At 46.9% G+C, this 13,763-nt stretch overlaps 1 protein-coding gene across 1 annotated transcript in view; it reads left to right on the top strand.

Moving 5' to 3' along the window:
- The window catches only part of XKR6 (XK related 6), a 318,640-nt gene extending 305,630 nt beyond the window's left edge, over window positions 1–13,010 (top strand). Inside the window, exon 3 of the mRNA XM_086703813.1 lies at window positions 11,900–13,010. Coding sequence (XP_086559939.1) covers window positions 11,900–12,864 — 965 coding nt within the window. The 3' untranslated portion in view covers window positions 12,865–13,010. The remainder of the gene's footprint in view (window positions 1–11,899) is intronic.
- The last annotated feature ends 753 nt before the right edge of the window (window positions 13,011–13,763 follow it).

Here is a 13,763-nt window from a genome sequence, read left to right as displayed (position 1 = left end):
AAGCGCGCGCCCTCTCTCTCTCTCAAACAAAAACAAAAACAAAAACAAAAACAAACTTAATAAGAGCTAATGTACGTGAGGCATTTTACAATTCCCAAAGCACTTTTCCATTTGTCAGGCTATGTCAGATGAACAGCAGCTCCAGGAAGTAGGCCTTACTGCCATGCCTTCTGAGCCCTGAGGTTCAGCATTGTTGACAGGACTACCATGTAGGCACATCTTTGATACTACAGAATATGCAATATTCAATATGCATATTCAATATGTGCATATACACTATATATATATATGTTCTTTTTTTCTATTTATAGATACATGAATATATAGTATAGTATGCACACATATCAAAGATGTGCCTATAAGTTTTATATTCATAACTTATCGAATACTCCAAATCCACATTTTTACCCATGGTTCACAAACAATATGCTAAGCCCAGATCTGTTTGTACCAGTGCTCATGTCCTTTCCAGGGCATCTCACAACCTGGGTTAAAATGCACTCATTCTGGGAGCATCAGGGGAATGAGCCTCGTTGGCCATTTTCTCTTCAATGAGAAGGGACTTACTGGAACTTTCTAGTGACGGCAGATGGCCTTCTTCACCGTGTGCTCCAGGCCAGCCAGGATCCAGGCATCTGTGAGTCCTGCACCACACCAGCTGAGTGGCTGACATTTGTTCTAGAATCTCTAAAGTTTGTCTTTCTCCAGCTGGCTGTGAAGATAGTGTTTTGATAGCGCTGAGAGCATCTTAGAGAGAAGAGACAAGCAAAGCAGAGGGCTGGCTCTAGCTTTCCTTCTGCTGTGTCCTTTAAATATCAGTGCTTGACCTTGAAGCTCCTTGAGGGGCATGCTGCTACCTTGCTATGTCCACCATGTTCCCAGAGTGGCTATGAGCTCATGGTGTGCTGCTCAGAAGAGACTCATCACACAGATATCAGACTGATGCTGTTCTCATGGCCTCTCCCAATGTCATTGTGTCTGTATCCCATGGACCTCTTCCAGGATAGTCACTTCTTAGGAAGAACTGTCTAGAAAGTTTCAATCTCCAGCTACTAGACACACCCAGGTTCACAGTTTGGTTTTTGACTTACTGAGAATATTGAGGAAATAGGAAATACCCTATCACAGGGCTTCTCAGCCTCAGCAGTACTATATCTGGGGCCCAGCAAGTCTTTATGGTGTGTTGGGGGGCCGTCCTATGCATTGTAGAATCTTTAGCAGCACCCCTGACCCCTGCCCACTAAATGCCGGTAGCACTCATACCCAGAGTTGTGACATTGCCATGTATCCCTGGTTGGGGGTGGGGGCAAAATCACCCCCGTTGCGGACTTTGCTCTGCTGTTAAATGGATGATTATGGGCTGAATGCGGCCCCCTCTGGATTGGTTGGTTTACATGGAAGGGCACTAGTTGTTTGCTATGCACAGGAGTCAGCAGGGCCCCAGACGTTGAAGCATGAGAATAAAAGGACATGCTTAATGCAGGAATCTCAGGCAAATCCTTTTACGTCTCTGAGCCTTGGTGGCCTCGTCGGTAAAATGGAGCACCAGTAGACATTTCATGAGAGTATTGTCAGGGTTAAATGAAGTACCACATGCAAAGTATGTGGCATAATGCCTAATACATGGGAAACGTTCAATAGATGTTCGTTTCCTTTTCATCAGTCTTTTCTCCCCTCAAGGATTTCTTCCTGAAGGATGAAGGGATAAATGTTGGCTCCCAGGGAATTTTCCTTTCCCACATCTAGGGCTAGAGGTGGGCACTTGTGATGGCTGGTGGGGTCAGAAGCCCCTTTCCCTATGGGCCCTCTTAGAAATCAGAGGATACTGTGGGCTGTTTTATGAGAAAAATACCCACACAATTTTGCACACAGTTTCAGAAGGAGCAGACAAAATAGCTGCCCTGCCCTTGGAACATATGGGCAAAACAGGGAGGGGAGGCACCTAGGTGGTTCAGCCGGTCGAGCATCTGATTTTGGCCCAGGGGGTGATCTCTCAGTTTGTGAGTTCGAGCCCCACATGGGGCTCACTGCTGTCAGCTCTGAGCCAGTTCTGGACCCTCCACCTCCCTCTCTCTCTGCCCCTGTCCCACTTGTGCTCTCTCTCAAAAATAAATACGCATAAAAAAGAGGAAGTAAGAGTAAGAGATAAAGTCTATCAAGGTGGTGGGGGAAATGCTAAGGTAGAAAACAAAGCATGGAAGGAGGCACTGGCGGGGCAGTGTGGGGGGGGGAGCTGCAGTTTCCAGTGTGGTGGTCAAGGATGGCCCCGCTGAGAAGCTGATCTTTGAGTCAAGGGCTCCATGAGGCACTTGGATATCTGCGGGAATGGCATTTCAGGCAGAGGAAGAGCAAGTGTGTGCGCCCTGAGTTGGGGGTATGCCAGGAGCACATCTGGGGCCAAGGGAGTGTGAGGAGCTGTGGGAGGTGACCCCCCTAGGGAGAACAAGTAGCTGTCTCAAGTAGGGCCTTGCATGAAGGCCTGATGCCGTGAAAGGAACTTAGATTTGCACCCACTGGAGACGGGAATTACTGAAGGGCACAGAAGAGAACTGACAGGTTACACTTGTAACTCCCAGGCTGTATCATGTAGGGCCCTGAAGGTCTTTTAAAGGACCTACCATGGCGTTAACACCAAACAAGATGGCGTGTCAGTCCAGATAGGCTAGCCATGCTGCAGTGGAGGATACCCCAACAATTCCGGTGGCTTAAAATGTTGATTCATTTCCTGCTTGTTGCAGTATGTCTATCACAGGTCGCAGGTGGAGCAGCCTGTTTTTGGAGCATGGGAGAGCCTGGCTTCCTACCTGGAAGTGACACCCATACTTCTGCTCATGTTTCCCTGGTCAGAGCAGCCACAGGCGGGAACCGGAGCTGAGCAGGGCAAGAATGCATATCCTCCCATGGGAAAGGTGCTGAAAATCAGGCACCATGACTGCCTATCGTGCCTGGAGGGCCATGCAGAGGGGCATACTTTAGCTTAGTCACTTTGGCTGCATAATGAAGAGATTTCTGGGACGAGAGCAGGTACAAGGAAATGAGTTTGGAGGCCATGCCAACACAGAAAAGAGATGTCACTGCTTCTGCACATACTGGGACACTCAGACAAGGCCTTCCAGGGGTGAGTCCTCAGTTTGGCAAGCCCACAAACTTGACTTTGTGCTCACAGAGATGATCAGAGAGCTGCCACACAGTAACCAAACTGATAAGAAATTGATGTATAAATCTGAATGCTTGTTCATTAATCTGTGGGTATGGATGAGGAGACATACCTATCCCGGTGTTTAAAAAAGGAATCTGATTGGGGCGCCTGGGTGGCTCAGTCAGTTAAGTGTCCAATTTTGGCTCAGGTCATGATCTCACTGTTTGTGAGTTCGAACCCATGTCAGGCTCTGCACTCACAGCATGGAACCTGGAGCCTGCTTGGGATTCTCTGTTTCCCTCTCTCTCTGCCCCTCCCCCCTTTCAAAAATAAGTAAATATATATATATATATATATATATATATATATATATATATATAAAGGAGTCTGAGTTTTGGAGTTAGGCAGGTCTGCGTTGAAATCCTAGTTCCATGATTTCTTAACTACCTGATATGGAAAAGTTCCTTAGCCTGTGAGCCTTAGTCTCCCCCATCTTCAAATCAGTCCCCTGCTTCAGATATATTTGTAGGAAAGAATAGTTGAGTTAATTCTGTCACAGGCTTAGCACAGAGTCTGGGCCAAGGTAGCTGTTCAGTAAAGGGAAGTGATCGTCATTATTGAAATCTTTATTAGAGATTAGCAGATACCGATCAGCCTGGATACAAAGGCAATAAAGAGGTATTTCCTATAAACCATGGTAAAACGATGTTCTACAATAGAGATCACATCTGTAGTGGCCAAATTTGATTTCTGTCCTCCTTGTCCCATCCCTCTGATGTTAAAGAGCTTTTTCTTCAGCCAAGGTATAGTATGGTCTTTGTATAGATGTATAGATGTACATCTTTGTATAGATGTCGGTTTTCCTGACACCTTCCAGTCTTTCCTTCCTATGTTTGTATCAGGCTACTTTGATTGCCCTTGGGTTTTTCCACATTAACTCAGCCACAAACATCTGTCAGTCCTGAGGGTTACATCCACAGATGGTGGATGCCATCTTCTATTTTGACCCTTCTTAAGGATCAGTCTGGAAATATCAAGGGTGTCTTAAGGTCACCCCATGTGGTAAACTCATGTAGGAATCACACCCTCTCCAAACACAGAAATGTGATGAAAATGAGGGTGTCAATGCTTGCAAGTGATGGAAATGGGAAGAAAATGGTCAGATCTTCAATTATTTACCATGAATGTATTTTTAGTGAAACTTTAAAAAGGAGATTGGTTCCTTTGTTGCTTTCACATCAAGTCTACTAAGTATAATTCTGACTGATCGTCAGTAGCACATCTGGTTTGCCTAGAAGTGCGGTGTTGGAATAAAGAGGACAGCCTTATGGGGCTCATCTAATATGCAATGAGGCCCACTGAATTCTTCAAGAAGGATAATAGGTCCTGCCAAGTGATATGCTGGTAAATGCTTAACAACCAGCTCTTAGCAGAATTGGGGGAACCCTGGTCTGTAGCAGTTGCCAGTTTCTGTGGTGTAAATATTCCCACCATGCCTATTTCAAGCCTCCAACATGACATCAGCCAGCCTGCAAAATCCCTGCAAATTTAACAATTGGATGTCATGGGCCAGGATGCGCTGGCTTGAACACACTGATCATGCCTGAGGAGTGAGATAATCCCAGGAATCATTGTTAGCACTCTTGCTTCCCACCTGTGTAACTTTGGCTAGGTTATTCAACGTCTTTGAGCCTGGCTCACAGGAGGCATCTGTGAGGCTTATTTCCTTCCCCTAGTGGTTGCCCGCATAGGAAAGTAACTTCGTACCCATGCTTCCTTGCTGTGCCTCCTGGGTGGAGGTGAGGACAGGAGACAGGCAGGAATGTTTAGACAACCTTGCACACAGCTGCTCCATCTTTTTCCTGGGAGCATTTCCAAGAAGAAACGAAGCTTTTTAAAAATGTAGGAAGATAGAGGGAGGTTGGATGGGTGGAAAGTGAAGTATTGCCCATCTAAAAGGAACTCGGTGTGGAGAAAATACACAGGGGGAATTGAGGAGCAGATGGTTGACTTTCCCCAAACATTAACTTCAGGGAAGAGGGGAAGGTTGAAAGAGGTTAATATTGACCTTGATGTGCAGGTAGACAAATAGCCAGTTGAGCATGTTTCTTGGTTTGGGGAACCTCTAGGGGTACAATACCATGCAAATTAGGTGAGTATGTAATGTCAGAACATGGCTGCAGCCACATTGAAGTCTCTTAACTTCAAACTCAGTTTCCTCACCTGTAAAATGGGAGTAATAGCCCAGCAAAGAAAGGATACCATAACTAGGGGAATAGCTAATGGCCCAGCGTGAAGGACAGAGGGGCTCCAAATGCCAAATGTCACACAGAGGCAGAAGAAGAGATTAGTCGTCTGCATAGAGGAATTGGTTGGTGACTTCCAAGAGAGCTCTCCATTGAGATTGGAGGTCAGGAGTCAAGGGAGCAAGGAGAGTACCCTCAAGAAGTTTGGAGAAGAGACAAAGAGAGGTGGGATCTCATTGGCAGAAAATGCAGGGTCCTGAGAGCTAGTGTTTGTAAGATAAGAGGAACTTGACTGTGGTTATATGCTGATGGGAAGGAGCCAGGAGAGAGGGAGCTGGGAGCGGCAGGGCCGACTCTTCCTACCCCTGCTCTATCCTGTGCTTAGCACCCTTTCCATCCCTCTTCTGAGTGTTTCTCCACCGTGTGATTTAGTGGTGGAACGGAGCACTGTGGCAGAAAGGTTGGAGACGGCAGGTGCTGAAGACCTGGGTGTGCACATCCTACCCGGCAAAACCAAATCCTGCTGTTGCCCCCTCCGTTCTTGCTCAGAAAGTCTTGTGGCCATCTCTAGATACCCCTGGGGGTTCTCAAAGGACTCCTCAAACCCACATGCTATGTTCTCCCTGTGAGATACTGTAGTGTTCTGGTTTCTCCTTCCAGTTTCCTTTCTGCTTATGTATTGGGGCTCCCACTTGCTGGCCCCTTGGTGCAGCCCTGCCCTGATCATGGCCCTGCTTCAGTTTGTCATATCTCAGCTTCTCTACCTCACCCTGGTGGCTGGGCCCTCCCACAGCCCTGATCCCTTCCACTGCATTGCATCTTTCCTCCTGATTCAGCCACTTCATCTGCTGCTTACCCTCTGATTTTAGAATCCCATCCTTCCCCAAACACCATATCACTATGCTTTTCACACGATGGGATATCCATACTCACAGCTTTTGTTTTGTTCCCCAACTGGCAACTGTTCAACTGACAGTGACCCTTGGATATTGCATTGATGCCACCAAATTGGGCTTTCCCTGATGACTAGGGCTAGTCAACTGCAGATTGGTTGCAACTGGTAAGGGGTGTCCCACTGCAGATTGCAGCCTTTCATTCTCTGTTCTGTTGGTCATAAGGTGTGGCCATTCCTTTCTGGAAATCTTAAACCCTGGGTCCAGTGATCAGAACCTGAAGGCCCCTCTCCCAAGCTTTTCTCAGAGGGAGTGGCTTCCTAGGAGGCTCCAGCTTAGTGACTTCCTAGCTGATACAGCTGGACTCCAGGCAGCTCAGTGGGCCAACCACAAGCCCCGCCTCCTGGTCTGCACCACTAAAAGTGAGCTAGCTGTGAAGGTCACTGCCCAGAACTTGTCACAGCCAAACGTGAGGTGTTTAACAATTTCCAGTCTGATCTTTGGAATGTAGAAACGGATCGGGCCATAGTGGAAGCAAATCATAAAGCTCCCCAAGCCTGTCTGAGAATTTCACCGGGGGCCACAGGGCCCCTTCCAACACTGATTCCTGTGGGCTTGGGTCCTGGCCAAGATAATGCATTGACTTTTGGATTGACCTCAGGTGAGACAGAAACCTTCTAGTGAGCCACAGCAGTGAGGGAAAATCTTGCACCTCTTCCCTCTGCAATGGAATACACTGTAGGCCTTTGAAGATTAATCACTTGACAGAGGGAAAGCCATCTCACCAGAATCACCTCTTTACTTGTGGTTTGAATGTTACTCTCCTGAGGAAGGTAGACTAGAATGCAAATTTGGGTTTTAGCTCCAAAATCAAGCGCCTCTCTCAGATACCCATGGCTATTAACTTCTTGTCCACTCAGCAAAAGATTCAAATCCTTTGTACCCAGAGAACCTAGACTTTCTCTCCTGTCACCTCACCCAGCCCCCTTCTGAGGCCATGTCTGGAGGGCCCGTTAGTACAGTGGTTACTTTCAGGGCCACTGGAGTCAGACTCTGAGTTTGAATCCTGACTCTACTTCTTGATAGATGTATGTATTTTGAAAAATGTCTTGGGGCACCTGGGTGGCTCAGTTGGTTGAGCACCAACTTCAGCTCAGGTCATGATCTCATGGTTTGTGAGTTTGAGCTCTGAGTCAGGGTCTGTGTTGGCAGCTCAGAGCCTGGAGCCTACTTAGGATCCTGTGCCTCCTTCTCTCTCTGCCCCTCCTCCACTCACACTCTGTCTCTCTCCCTCCCTCTCTCTCAAAAATAAAATAAACATTAAAAAAAATCTTAAGTTTCTTCATCTAAAAAATGGAATTAGAGCACTGTATTAGTTTTCTAGGGCTGCTGTAATAAAATACCACAGACTGGGTGGCTAAAACAACAGACCTTTATTTCTTCCCTGTTCTAGAGGCTGGAAGTCTAAGACCAAAGTGGAGACAGTCTTGGTTTCTCTGGAGGCCTCCTTTCTTGGCTTGCAGATGGCCACCTTCTCCCCGTGTCCTCAAATGGCCTTTCCTATGTGTGAGCACATCCCCTGGTGTTTCTGTGTGTCCAAGTCCCCCTTTCTTATAAGAACACAAGTCGGATTGGATTAGGGGCACCTCTCATGATATCATTTAACTTAACTACCTCTTTAAAGACCCTGTCTCCAAATGCAGTAACGTTCTGAGGTGCTGGGGATTAGGGCTTTGACATGTGAATTTTTTTTTTGTGGGAAGGATGACACAGTTCAGCCTACAAGAAGTACCTACATCACAAGGTTCTTCCAAATAAGATAATGCATGTACATGCTCAGTGAATCGTGCTATGTTCTCTGGGACAGTCAGGTACACTGTTAAGGAACACATCTGTCTGGTGCTCTCTCCCTCCCCCACCCCAGTTGAGCCCCCAGAATGAACTGGCTTCCCTGAAGCACCTTCTGCTGACAGTCCTTCAGGGAAGAGATGCCGTTAGAGTCCTGTGGGTTTGTGAGGCCACAGGCTTTGTCCAGTGAAATGATGCAAAGGTGGCAAGTCATGAGACATTTAATCCCTTGACCAAGCGTAACAAAGGTGCCAATGTCACAGATGGGGTCCAGACAAGTTTCTTGGAGGTGAGTTGCTAACAAGTATATCTAATGGTTTCTACCATTGGTTCCTGAGCCCTCAGAGGACAAGTGTTTCTCTGTGTTGAGCATCTAGTGAGAAACTCAAGTCCCAAATGGCTTCCTAAAATGGGCCTGTTTTTTCTGGGCTCCACTCAGGATGTACTCAGCCTACTAACTCTGGACCCAAAAAATGTGTCTGGAGCTTTGCACAGAACAGGGAGTTCTTTGGTGAATGTGGTGAATTATAAGGTAGCCACACCCAGACATTCCCTCTTTCAAAGGATCACCTTTGTCAATGCTGCTGGCAGAGAGAGTAGGGCAGGCTTGTCATGGAATGATGACCCCACTCATGTTTCTTCCTGTCCCTGCTTGCCATGCTCAGGCTCTGAAGAGAAGAGAGGTCCCAGACAAATGCACTCTTTTTGGTCTTGGGCAGGACCTCCGCCCTGGGCACCCTGCACATGAGCCAAATGTCAGAAGTTCCCACCTTCCCTTTTCCCTTTAACTCAGAGCATTTGTACAATGCCAAGGATGTGGCCTGGCATTCAAGGCCCTGAAGGACAAACAGCTTGGTCTTAGAACAGACACCTGCTATTAGAGAAGGTTGATGGCCTTTATGACCTCAGTAAAGGCACTACCTGGTGGAGGGTCGAGCTGACAAAGGGATAGGATGCAGAAAAAATGGAGTGTTGGGACCAATATGAAAAGGCAGGCAGACAGCTGTGCTGTGGGCCTAACATTACTGTCAGTAGTTGGGTAATCTTGGGCAAGGCACCCACATGCCTGTACTTCTGCATCCTGTCGAATGAGTGGGTTGAAGTGGATAGTCCATGAATCTCCCTGTGGATATACTGTTTGGTGATATACAATATACCAAATTGGGAGAGATAAGGCAGAGAGTTAAGACTGGGGTTGGGCATCAGCTGACAAGCAGCCCCAGAGCCAAGTGCTCAGATGTGTCTCCCATGTGACTGTGTCCCAAGTCCTCCTTATAATTAGCATTAATGTCTTATGATGTTTGGGGAGCATTCATGTTGTATTCTAGAGAGCAACTCCAGTAGCATTGACCAAGATCCAAGGCAGCGTGTGGGTCAGCTCAGAGGGAAGCAGTTTCTGTAATACTTCATGATGGGTGGAGCAGGAACAGAACCCAGACCTCAAAGCCACAGGGACAGATCAGGAAATGGCAGAGGTAACCCAGAAGATAGAATAATGGGGAACAATTGTATTTGGCTTTGCTATGTGAGATTGATGGACATTTGAATTCCTGTTTATTCATATTTGGCATGGACGGGCTAATGTCACAACACACAGAATATCGAGATCAGCATGGTGAAGGCTGAGGGGCTGTCCTACTTCTGAACCCCACGTCTGTTCAAAAGCACACCCAGAGTAAGACTGAATGAGACCACGCTCCGGCAAAAGATAAGCTGCTTTTTCTTATTTCTCCAGCTTGGTACTCATGTTTTTCTTTTGAACTGGGGGAGTAATACATTCTGATTTATTAGAAGGAACAAAAAAAAAAAAAATCAAGGCTTCTTCCCATTCAGTTTCTGTAGAACTCCCATCTGATTATTAAAGGTCAGCTGTACCACCAAGATTATTAACAGCAAGAAATGAGTTTACCAGGAGAGGGTTTGATGTCACAAAGATGTTTAAAAGGAACTTTCTGATGATGCTCCAGTATTGATAATAAGCCTGGCACAGACTGCTGAGATGATTGCATATTCCTTGCCCTCCAGAAACCTACAGCCTAAATCATGTGACTCCCAAAGCACCCATTCTCCTCCCTGCCCAGTGCACCAGACAGCACAAACACAGGAGGCTCTAAAACGTTAGCATGACCACTGTGACGTGGCTGTGGAGCACACACGGTCTTAGCAGATGCCGGTGGGAATGCCCTATGCATACAAAGGGCAGAGCAAGACACACAGAGTATCATGTTCAGAACTTTCCAGAAAGGTGAGAGGAAACTGTTAGGTGTTTTCAAGATTGGCTTTCAAAATTGCTATGGTTTCTCCCCTGTTTGTTTTCAATCTTGGTTGCTATTATTATGAAAGCAACACATACTCCTTGCAACAGTTGACAGTCTGGGGGTTTTTTCTAGGTTCACGCCAACATAATGGTTTTTGTTATCGCACTATATTGTTCTGCAAGCTGTGAACCTGAGCGTCTCTCAGGTTGGAAGGAAGCTCCGTGAGGTGGGTGAGGAAGGTGGATGCAGGGAGGGTGTAAAATGACTTTGACTCTTCACTGGGGCTTGGAGGGGAGTGGGGCGGTGAGCAGGGCCCAGGGAAAGACAATTCAAAGACTACAGGGCTGGGGCAGTTTAATGAGTCACTTGATGAGACAGTATTCAAGACCTCAACCAAATTTAATTGCATTTAGTTCTGAAATCTGAGGAGAAAGGAAAAATGGAGGCTCCAGATGGTCGGAGTGGAGAACACGTGTGAGAGACTAGGGGTGATGGGGAGTCTCGCCTGAGAGGAGATCACATGGTAATACCTGATTAATAGCTGGTTGCTTGTGCGTGGGTCAGAGACTCCAGTAACTATTTGTTGTGTTCAGTTTGATTCAGTTACACATACCACATAGGCAGCATTATTAATAAAATTGCTCCATAATGATTGAAGTATCACTGAAATGCAGGGGAATGATGAACAGCGGTGCTGAGTGGAAAAGGCATTTCCAAAGCATGAGCAACACTCCTGAGTCAGGACAGGTACCAGAGAAGCATGGGTCTCCAAGTCAAGGCTTCGGAGAACTTGGAGCCATGCTGGGGTGGGGAAAGCAGCAAGGACTGAGTGAGAATGAGAGAGAAAGGAGTGAATGAGAAAGGCAGCCACCCAAACAGACAGAAGATCCCAGGACTCTTGGTCAAGGTGGCCTTAGGCAGCGGATGGAGAAGCTAAATGCAAAGCTTCAGTTAAGATGCATTGGGTGAGCTGATGAAAAGGTGGGAGAGATGCCAGTGTCTTCCCAGAGGAGAATAGTTGTGCAACTTGGGGCAATGAGCAAGCTGTCAGTCTTCACCATCAGTGATCCCTTCTATGGCTCCTCTAAGAGCACAGGCTTCTGGTGACAGGGACACCAACCCTGGCCACATGTCAGTGTGCAACAAGGATCCCCCACAAGCTCGTGATCCCTTCAGACAGAACACGTGCCACCCGACCCACAGCAGATGCAAGGAACTGCCACGGTGGCTCCAGTTCTTGGCTTCCCGGGCAAGGCACATCAGCCTCAGCCTTCACTCTTGAGTTGTGAGTCCCCAGAAATTCTGGACTGGGGCCTTAAAACTAAAAGTTGATCTCAAAAGTTGTCAGTTTAGGGAACATCTATAGCCTCTGTGGCCCGTTCCTGATTATGTGTTTCTTTCTCCCTCCTCATTTAGACTTCGGTGTGTGTGGGCATCTCCTCGGCCAAGAGCCCCACTGTGCCCCATGTGGGATGTCCAAGGTTTTGACTGTGTGGGTTTGTGTCTTTCTGGCAGGTGTCTCCTCTGTGACTTCCCTGATGTCCCTGGCTTGGGTGCTAGCCTCCTATCACAAGCTGCTGCGGGACTCCAGGGACGACAAGAAGAGTATGAGCTACAGAGGGGCCCTCATCCACCTCTTCTGGCGCCTCTTCACCATCTCATCCAGAGTTATCTCTTTTGCCCTCTTTGCTTCCATATTCCAGCTCTACTTCGGGATCTTCGTGGTGGTTCACTGGTGCGCCATGGCCTTCTGGATCATCCATGGCGGAACAGACTTCTGTATGTCCAAGTGGGAGGAGATCCTCTTCAACATGGTGGTAGGGATCGTGTACATTTTCTGCTGGTTTAACGTCAAGGAAGGGCGGACTCGATATCGAATGTTTGCATATTATACGATAGTCTTGACCGAGAATGCTGCCTTGACGTTCCTTTGGTATTTTTACAGAAACCCGGAGACCACTGACTCCTATGCGGTGCCAGCACTGTGTTGTGTCTTTATTAGCTTTGTGGCTGGGATCGCATTGATGCTCTTATATTATGGTGTGCTGCATCCCATGGGGCCGCGAGCTAAGATTTTTGCCAGCTCCTGTTGTGCCGAGCTGCTCTGGGGCATCCCTCTGCCCCCCGATGTTGAGCCCATGGCGCCTCAGACCCCTGGGTACCGGGGGACCCAGGTCACGCCTACCAGAGCCGTAACGGAACAACAGGAGGATCTCACGGCTGACACTTGCTTGCCCGTTTTCCAAGTGAGACCCATGGGGCCCTTGACCCCGTCGGGGCGTCCTTACCACCCAGAAGGGCCCCTCATTAAGATTGACATGCCAAGAAAGAGATACCCAGCTTGGGATGCTCATTTTGTAGACAGGAGGTTGAGAAGGACTATTAACATTCTGCAGTATGTCACCCCCACCGCAGTAGGCATTCGGTATCGAGACGGACCGCTCCTTTATGAGTTGCTACAGTATGAGTCTTCACTCTAAGAGCATCTTGACCCAAGTTGAGAAGGGAACTTAAGTTTGGGTTGTGGTAAACACCGCTTACAAGAAATATAACCCTCCCTTTCCCCAACACACAGAACCACCACCACCACCACCACCACCACCACCACCACCACCACCATCACCACCACCACCAATGCTACAAAAAACAAAAAAGAAAATAAGTCACAACCCCTTCAGATAAGCTTTCTTTCCAGTCGCTGTATGTATACAAAGATATTCTCTATGTTTTGTAAGTAAAAACAAAAAGAAAACTTTTCTTTTGTTTTTTACACATAAGAAACAGTATTGAAAAATCCCACACTATGGTTCATAGGGTGGAGAAGGAGGAGTTGTCTCCACTCCAAAAGAAAAACAAAGTTTTATACCTTACACCAAGTGTAGATCATTTACGGGATTGGTGCTGATTGAAAGAACAAAACAAAACAAAACAAAACAAACAAACACAAACAAACAAACAAAAAAACCTTCAACTGCCTTATGCCCTTAGGTGCTGAGTTTCATTAAGTACTGTCACGTTTTCTCATGCAAAACTCTCTGGTGATTTTTGCACCAGGAGAGGGAAAATTAAACAATCAAATGAAACAAATCTAGAAACAAAACAAAAACCAACCAACAAAAAAACCACAAAGCAATCATTCTTCCTATCTGATTATTTGTATTGAACAAAACAAATTTACCAAAAGCAAAGGCATAAAAACCCCTCCTTCTTTTTGGTTTCTCTCCCAGTCTCCTGTCCTTGCCCCTAATTAATCAGCGCCTTCTAGGAGCCAAAGTCTGGCTGTTTGAAACTCAAATGGCTGGAGAAGCTACTTGAAGGTTGACTATGTGCCATTTTAGCATTCACCCACTGAGAATCACATTTGTTTCCTGGTGTAAAG

The sequence above is a fragment of the Puma concolor genome, chromosome B1, assembly GCF_028749965.1.
Source record: "Puma concolor isolate L17-30 chromosome B1, mPumCon1.1.hap2, whole genome shotgun sequence".
NCBI lineage: Eukaryota > Metazoa > Chordata > Mammalia > Carnivora > Felidae > Puma > Puma concolor.
Note: the sequence above shows the minus strand (reverse complement) of the source record. Positions and strands in the feature narration are given on the sequence as shown.